The sequence below is a fragment of the Buceros rhinoceros genome, unplaced genomic scaffold (genome assembly GCF_000710305.1).
Source record: "Buceros rhinoceros silvestris isolate BGI_N320 unplaced genomic scaffold, ASM71030v1 scaffold6930, whole genome shotgun sequence".
Classification (NCBI taxonomy): Eukaryota; Metazoa; Chordata; class Aves; order Bucerotiformes; family Bucerotidae; genus Buceros; species Buceros rhinoceros.
In genome coordinates, this window is record NW_010388962.1 from 31,938 (window position 1) to 41,382 (window position 9,445).

At 37.1% G+C, this 9,445-nt stretch overlaps 1 protein-coding gene across 1 annotated transcript in view; it reads right to left on the bottom strand.

Moving 5' to 3' along the window:
- The window catches only part of SUPT3H (suppressor of Ty 3 homolog (S. cerevisiae)), a 119,176-nt gene that overhangs the window by 28,019 nt on the left and 81,712 nt on the right, over window positions 1–9,445 (bottom strand). The window contains exons 7-11 of the mRNA XM_010132231.1: window positions 9,315–9,390; window positions 6,548–6,660; window positions 5,838–5,945; window positions 5,176–5,364; window positions 2,847–2,957 (exon numbers count right to left, since the gene is read on the bottom strand). Of these exons, the coding sequence (XP_010130533.1) occupies window positions 2,847–2,957; window positions 5,176–5,364; window positions 5,838–5,945; window positions 6,548–6,660; window positions 9,315–9,390 (597 nt within the window). The remainder of the gene's footprint in view (window positions 1–2,846; window positions 2,958–5,175; window positions 5,365–5,837; window positions 5,946–6,547; window positions 6,661–9,314; window positions 9,391–9,445) is intronic.

The following is a 9,445-nucleotide window of genomic DNA, read 5'->3' on the forward strand; positions in this document are numbered from 1 at the left end:
GGTTAGGTTTCTAGGACTGATTCTACATTCTTCCTGTGCAAGTATCATAAACTTATACTGGAGTAACACAGCATTTTGGCATCGGCAGCCTTGTATTTTTTTCTTGTTATTACAAAAACTGTAGAACAATGTCATTTACTTAAAGTTCAGTCTAATCTATAGATTCTAGGGACTAAAATGAATGTGTACATAGCTTACAAAAATTGTTTTTTCATTTCTTTCCTTACTTCTGTAGTAGGACTGTCTGCTAACACAAACAGTAAAGTGCTATCAGAAAACTTAATGACAACAGAATTACAAAATCATTTTAGTTGGAAGAGACCTTTCAGGTATCAAGTCCAAGCTAGCACTGCCAAGTCACCACTAAACCATGTTCCTCAGCACCACATCTACCTGTCTTTTAAATCCCACCAGGGATGGGGACTCCACCACTGCCATGGGCAGCCTGTTCCAATGCTTGACAACCCTTTCTGCGAAGAAATTTTCCTTAATATCCAACCTAAACCTCCCCTCGCACAACTGGAGTCCATTTCTTCTTGTCCTGTTGCCTGTTACTTGGGAGAACAGACTGATCCCCACTGCCTCACTACAACCCCCTTTCAAGGAGTTCTGGATGGCCAGAAAAATTCTTCCTCCTCACCCACAGCAGACTCCTGTGCCAGGGCATGTACTGATTATAAAATCAAATCTGATGTGGAAGAATGATCAACAGGCTTAAGAGATATGGAAGAGATGGTGTGCAAATGCATATTCCTAACTTGTCTACATGACCTTTAGATTAGTTTTAAGGGTGGAAGCAGCTGAAAGTATGACTTCACTGAACCTAATGACAGATACCCATTCAATATTTCTCTCTCTGCAGTTTTTAAGTGTCACCACAGAATCACAAGAAGCGCATCAAGTAAAGCCACCTGTCCTCCTGTCTAGGTGGTCACACAGATACACAAAGAAACTATCATGAAGGCAGCAGCAACAGGAGAAAGCAGAAGTCATTCAAAAGAAATGTTGTCTCAGTACCGTTCAGAATGCATAGAGAGAATATTTTTACTACCACAGCATGAGAGCCTGGCAGTATGATAAGGTAGGGTCAAAGAATTCATCAATCTACCTTTATGCTTTCCACACTGGTAAGGAACTTACAGGAAGTTTGTGGTACTTTCATTCTGGATAACTGTGATAGCAAATGAGAGCACTGACAGGAAAAGTGGGCAGACGAGCAGACCTAGATGAATATAATAGCTCTCAACATGCTTCTCCTGAACTTCCTCATTAAAAAAAGAATTGTATTACAGCTCTACAACATCTGTATACATCTAGAAGATGACACAAGATTCCCTCTCTTGTTCTTGGCTTGTTTACAGGGAACAAGATCTGCTCATCTCACCAACCATGTTGGCAGTAGTTAATGTCAACAGATTAAATTGTTCAGTTAAGTTGTACTGTTTGGGAAGTCCATGAGACTGCAGGACATAAAGACCCCCAACTCAAACGAGAGTATTTTATTATATCTTGTGGTTGCAGAGAAATTTAAAACTTTGGTTAATAATTAACCCAACCACTTCCAGTGAGGGGCAGGGAAGGAAGACTTAGTTCTCTGTAATTGTTTATGTGAACTCTTTACTGCTTTATGATAAAGTTAAATACAGTCCCTGCTTTCAGAAGTTGTTGCCATGTTCTTAGCTGCATCTCTTCCCAAACTTCTGCTAAAGACACTTCTTTATTTTGGATTCAAAGTTCTATCCTGCGCTTTATATTATATTAATCTAAGATTTGTGAGTGGCGAAAGAGGTAGAACTATGTAAAAATAATTCATTGCAAATACATCTCATTAATAAACCAAATATTTATTGTCATTTATAAAAGCACTGATCAGTTTTGACACTAGAAAAACTATAACTTCACATACTTATTTACTCTTAATTTTTCTTGTTCCTCACTTCTGAAGGTCAAGTACCTCACCATTTCCTTGAGACTTAATGGTCTTCACACACTTCTCTATTATTTTCATGTAGATAAACTTCTTCCAAATTCAGAATCATTTTCCTTTCCTAAAATCCCTCCAAAAAATGGACTATTTCTTCCTGATTTGTGGGAGCTCAGATTTAGTTTGGTGGGTTTTGGTGTTTGTTTTTTCTTATAATGATTTTTTGACATTTATTCTTTACCAAATGTAGATATTGTGAGGTAAGCAATATATGCCACTTAGAAGAGCAGATCAGAAGAAAATTACCCCAATTTATGGCACTGAAGAAAACTACTTGCACATTTTTATCAGCTGAGAAAATTAAGGAAAGAATTTGTTTGGCTGCTCTGAACAACAGATTTGCAATATGCATAAAAAAGATGGCAAGATCTCACAACCCATCAGTGTTCTACCACAAGCTCAGTTCTATTACGTTTTAGTAGAGCTTCAAAGTTGCCTAAAGAAATCATTCTCTTCTTTCTCCAACTGTAAATGCGTCACTTGATTCCAATAGGAGCAGTATCTGACACACAACTAATTTTAGAATATAAAGTGCTCCTCACCGTATTGGAATACATATAATTTGAAATAACTGTAAACCTAAACTTTGCAAAAACAGAAAATTCAAGCACTAACAGAAAAGCATAATTTGTAATTGAAAGAAAATAATATTTAAAAGAAAAAAAAAACTTTTTTGTCCTTCCAAAAAGAGACAGAAATTACTAAGTTTTATTTCCCAAGAGAATTATGCCACTTTTATAAAGAAAATTACAGTCACCACAAATTGCTCACAACAATTCCAAAGCTTCTTCATTTGACCACTTGAAAATCAAAGTTCTTTAAGATTATAAATATAACTTTTTATAACTCTGTTATTACGTACTGTGAATGGGGAAAGGGGGCCAATCTTGTGGCCATAGCGTCGAATGGCCTCTCTGATGTGGCTGGGCTGGATGGCATCGCTTTGAGCCTCTGTACCACAGGCTGCAGTGCTCTGCAACAGAAAAACACATAAATTGTTACTAAATCAAAAACACACAACAGACCTACAGTGCATAAAGTATGAAAATAAACCTTTATAAAATGGACCTTTTTTTTTTCCCTGAGGACACACATCATTGCTGCCACACACTACATTAGAGAAAAAAAGCTATTAACAAATCAAAGAGGACTTTTACATGAAGTTTGCTTAAGAGACCCAAAGAACACCATATTTGTCCTCTTAAATCTTTCACCTAGTACTGCTGTATGTTGCAATTGAAAAGAGCAGAAAATGTTCAAACTAAAATGAAAGGGTCATACAGGTCATACTGCAATAACCACAGAAACTATTTTTAAACTATTTCAGGCTCTCATTATGATGTCAAGGGGTGGGGAAAAAATTGAACAAGTACCCAAAGTGGAAAGCAATTTGACACCAAAATCACCATTGACTAATATCAGATTGAAACTTGAAGATGAAACATGTGACATAATGGTGTTAGGGGGACTCGGCAATATTTTAATTACCTCAAACTGGAATGTTTTCAAACGACTTTTTGGATTAAGGACCTTAAATAGGAAAATAAGAATGCACTGCCACTGGACCATTGATTTTACAAAAATAACCCCAGGATTTTAAAAGAAAAAAAGTTACTCTTCTCTCCTTGCTAGTCAAACTGAAATGTTGGTTTAGGCTCCATGTCAACACGGCTGCTTGCCAGAATTCAGACAGCTTATCAGAATGATGGCTGCTTAGTAATATATTCATAAAAACAGTATTGGTGAATGCATTAAGAATGACAAAACCTGAAATTATAAACAGAAATTTAATGTACACAGACATGGTCCCTGCATGCGTTTACACTATATACTAATGCTTTCAAACTAGGGAGAGTTTTTACAAAATGTTTTATTTTCAAGAATGCTGAGTCCACCGGAGCCTGTGTGTGTACACGGAATTATTCATAAAATGATGGCAGATTCTTTCCTTGCTGATTGACGTTCATAAAGGGAATATGAAACTCAAATATTTTCTGTTGGACTGGGCCTTCACAGACTAAGAATAACATTCTTCACCAAGTTAACTCCTTTGTCTCAGTGCCTCAGCTATATTCAGTATATACCCACCCAAATTGGATAAGTCATGGGAACATTTCATTTGAACTACGCATTTTTTGGAATATAACTATTTTAAAAGGCATTAAGTCAAATACGAAGAATTTTAAAAGAATTCACAACACAAGTGGTATATAACGTATCAAAACTACATCTCCAGCTAAATTCTTGTTCCTAGGAATTATAATGGAAATCACCCACAGAAACAAAACAGAATCAAATGTAATATAAAAGAGAAAAAGCAAAAAGCAAAAATCTTCAGAGAGGTTTATGGGATTCACTGAAGGCTTTCAAAACAGCGTACAACAGGGGCAGAGAGAAAGTTGTCTGTATTAGGAATATCTACAGCACTTGGAGAGAACACTTTTTAGAAAATAATAACACACATGAGAAAATCACGTCACTCCATTGCTCTGCAGCAAAATGAGTACTGCCATCGCGTTTTTTCTGAAAAGCCTACGTGACTAACACAGTATTTCCTCTCCAGTTTATTTAATCAAATCTATTTCCCTTGTGGTTTGAAGGTACATATATCCCTCTCAGACAGAATACCAAGTGTCTGGAACAGAAGACAGGAATTGTAATATTTACATTTCACACTCTGAATATGAGATGTCCGTATTTTATGCAAAGCAAACAAATATTCAGATTTAATGCAACCAATTGGCATAAAAAAAAAGCAGGACAGGCAAAGCTGTTACAGGCAAAGAAGGCAGTCACCTAAGGCTCCTGGAAGCAGGAAAATCACAACCACCTCTTTGCCTACTTTACTTTGTTTATGCTCTGACCCTCAAAATGTACAGTAGCTGCTACTGTCAGAGAAGGGGATGATTAATTGGGGTGGTGTCTACTGCTGTGGCTGCAGGGGAGCAGCTTATCTTAGAAGCAGCGGTTGTTATCTCAAGAAAATTCAGTTTGTAGGCATTACTGAGAAGCTTTAGCCTAGTTCTGATAGAAAAAACACCAAATCACACATTTGGCCCTCCAAAAGTATTGCTAGTTAGCATGTGATATAGGTTAAAATTAATATTTTAAATGAGACATGATATTTCCTGAAGACATTTGGGTTTATTTTTCTTTTTCATTTTTTTTTTCCACACTTGTGCAGCAAATACCTTTTTTCTTTTCCTTTGTTTGGATTTGGTAGAGTCCTGTCCAATTCCACCATTCCCCAGGGCTCCTGATGGAGTTTTTCCAAGATGTTGCTGTCCTGCTGATGCTGGGGGTGTGGGTGTAGGAGGAGGTGTGTTTTCAGGAGAGTCAAGACTGGTCTTAACACTTGTAGATTGCCCTAAGAGATGTGGCTACAAAAGCTAGATGTCAAACAGCCATTATATAACCAAATCACACAGAAAAATAATCATTGCCTTCTTAGATTTACAATTAAGGGTTTAATACAGCATTTTGTTTGCTCATTCTAGAGGTTACTATAAAATCTGTATCACAGCAATGCATTCAATACAGCACTTATTGCACTCGCCACTGCTGACAACTCTAGATCAGCAATAGAGAGAAACTTCAATACAAAGAGAAGAAATTTCCACCCAAGAAGGAGGATTTGCATTTAAGTATGAAGATACTGCAAAGAATTTAACATTTGGAGCTATAATTTAATCTTTCCATCTAAATCCGTAACTTCAGTGTTCATAAACTCCACAATAGAAGTCCGTATCGATACCAAATTCAATAACATCTACTATGAATGCAACAAACTACCAAATACTTGGAAAACATACAATGTAAAACAAAAAATAATACGTGAAAAAGCAAGATTTACCTCAGTGGAGTTGTGATACTGTATGAAGGTGGCAGATATGGCATGAGTGAATGGGTCACCAGCTTTGGGAGCCATGTCCTGTTTAACCAAAAGGGCCAAGTCCACCAACTGGAGGGGCAAAACCAGATGAGAGACAGGTAGGTTTACTGACGTGGTACTTCGTATGAATGCCATTGTAACACTGAAGAGAGGAGTTGTGGGTTAAGGCAGATTATTCTTAGTGTTTCTCAGTTGAAAGCAATATTTCAGCCTAAGGAACCTTTATTTTCCACTTCTGTAAATATATGGAGTAATCTATCTACCCAGGAGGGCTTGGCTTGGCACTAAGGTAACGTTTTGTTTTCCAGGAAATCCTGCATTTTATCCAGTTGTGCAACGGGGTTGAATGAGCCTCAGCGCACTGCCAAGGGTCACACAGCCGAGCATGTGGTTTCAGTCTGGACTTGAATAATGCTCATGCTGGACTCCACTCTTCTCTGTAACCTTTATAAAGTATTTCTACGTGTGTATCAGATGTACGAACATGCTATAGGACACATCTGTCACGCAGAAAAGTGAAAGACAGGAATCCAGTTAGCTTGGTTAGCTGAATTAGTGACTGCATGCTGCTGAAGGGGCGTGCACCACAGTCACCTGAGGCTGAAGCACATCTGAGAGTAATTAGTTCATTTTGTGTAGCCGGCATTCAGTCAGCATACTGCCTGCCTTACCTGTGCCACAGTCTCATACGCTAAATATGCCAAAATCTCCATTGCAACTGCATTTGGCTTTATTTCCATACTGCTACAGTCCAACCAGTCACGAAACTTGGATGCTTTCTTTGCTGTCGATTAAAATCATAAGGGGAAAAGGATAAGTTAACAAGGTAGGCCAAAATAATGCAGTTTTTCCAGTCACAGAAAATTCTAAAATACTGCCAATGTGAAACAAGGAAGGTGAATGTGATTTGATTGGCCAAGGAAGGAACTATTAAAATGGAACTAGGGGGGTAAGACTGTTTCTTCTTTGCACAACATTTTGTAGACCTGTAAACAGCACATGGAGTAAAGAGAAAAAAACCACTCAGCGAATCAATCATACAGAAGATTTCAGAACAAGGAAGGGTTTACCTCAGAGGGCTACAGACAGGACAAACCTGATTTTGAATATATTATTGTAAAAGAAATAATATGATTGCATCACATCTTTGATGAATGAGAGAAAGCACTAGAAGAAATCAGCACAAATCTGAGCCCAGATAAAATTATATAATTGTATTAACAAAGACAAATGAAGAAGGACAGAAGAACTAGGAAGTCCTAGTGTTAACTGTACACAGATTAGGTGCTGTCTAGCTCACCAAAATGATTTGTAGATGCATGTTTTTAAAATGTGAAATAAGAAATAAGGATAGACGTAGATCTGCAAACGATCAACATTCATACTAGAACTTCACACTGCTAATGGATGAGATCACTTAGCAGAAAGTACAGAGGAAAATATGGAGACTGAAACATGATAATGGCGGAGAGAGTAAAAGGAGGGGAAAAAAAAGATGATCTTAAGTGAGTGGTGGACAAGCTGATCACACAAAACTGTGGAGACTTGGACAGAAAGGAGCTAGTAAAGGTCTTAATGAGGGCTGTTTGTGAAGACAGGACAACCAGAATGAAGTAAATACAAGGTGGGAGAATCATCTGAAACAACTCTTTCAAAGAGAGACTTTGAGGAGGACTGACAAGCTAAAGAAAGTCAGGTGATAAAGAGAAACCAGGTTATTTTTTTAGGAGGGGATGAGAAGGCTACATTCAGTCACTAAAGACAGAAAAACACAAAGCAAGAGAAATGACAGCAGGACCACAAAGTGTTCCCTAGAATTTAAATCTGCAATTCTGTAGTACTTGATGCTTTGATGGACTTTTCCTTTTGCCTGCCTTTAAAAGTGCATGGAAATATGTGGAGCTGTAATTATTGACATATAGTTAGAACAAATAGTTCTTGAAGCCCCTTCCATGTTTATTCTCCTGTGACACTGTTTTCAGGGTTCACACTACAGTGAAAAGGGTTTTCTACTTTAAACATAGCAGTACCTTCAATTTTTACTAAAATATAAGAAAAATGAGTAAAAAGAAAATAGTCTTTGCATTAGTTTTTAACAAATGTTCTGCATGGGCTTTTGCATGTTCTACCTAGTGGAGTTCATGTTATGGTACTGAATTTGTGCATGAGTCTGTCTTGCTAATATTTTCTAAGCACTGTAATTTTCTTATTCTTTAATGACATTAAATGCCAGTGAAAAAGAACTGTCATTTAAAAACACTGTGAAAATACCATTGAGATGTTTTTATAGATCACAATCCCCTGGTCAGCAACATTCAATTTTATTTTGCAAATTTCAGAGTTCTATTTGTTCTGTCTCCAGATGATAGCTTTTGGGTTTCAAAATGACTTTATCACAAACCTCTCATTTCCTGAAATCACCCTAATCTGAAGTATCATTTATCTAATGGCTCACAGATGTGTGATGCCAAATTATAACTAAGCTTACAAAACATACCGAATCAGGAAAAGAAATACTTACAAAACATGTTTTCCTGCATTTACTGACATTTGCTGGTACAGATCTGTATTTCAAATGTGTCATTTATTTCTCACAAATGAGTCACTCTTTCTTCCAATTTAAAAGCAAGAACAAGATAAGGTCTCTCATTTAAAGACACCATTGTATTCAAGTCTGTGCTGTAGGATCATGTGCTGTTTTGTCATGGTTTTTACTGGCTCCTTCACCTCACTTTCTCTGACATTTGACCTAAAACCTTAGTCATCACGTAACCGCTTCTGTAATGATGTTTTGCTACATGATCAAGCCCATTAATTTACAGCTCATTATAGTTGTGGCCCACAAGTACTTCTAGTAAGTTGGTTTTCAGTGCTAGTAAAGCCCTAATTCTGTCATCATGTTATTAGTGTTGGAATGGCGTACACTGATGAATTTGGCTAATGTTGAATAAATTCCACAGCAGGAGCTTACAGCTTAAAATAGAAAAGACTCTTTAGTAAGTTCTTTGTGTCTCTGCGGATAGGGAAATAAAAGCAAAACTTGCTGCTCTTCTCTAATTTTAGCTGCATTCTGAAAAACCTGCGATCATGAAACTTTACTAATATCCTGGCTGTAGCAGCACCGGGACAGACTTCAGGTGAGTATGGTTGTTTTAATCCATTAACTCTTTACCAGTTCTATTTTTGCAGTTATCTCCACCAGCACAGTATTTGAGCATATAAAAAATTTGGTAAATATTCAAATAAAATACTCTACCTGACAGCCTGAAACTATGCTAAATTAACTGCTCCCAGGAGTTAGGCAGACAAAGAATTAAACGTTTTATTACTGTGGATGAAACAAAAGTGCTTTCAAAAAACATTAGGTTCTGCTGGGTTCTCTATTACATGAAATAAGAATTGGACATCTTCATATAGTACAGCCATTATAATACTTACAAAAACTCAATTGCCGACTTTCACAAAATTCTGCGTACTGGACCGAGTCCATCAATCGTGTTTGTCTTTCTGCTCTCTGACAAAAGAGTAAAAGTACATGAGGCACCTTATCCCAACAAGAACTGCATTCC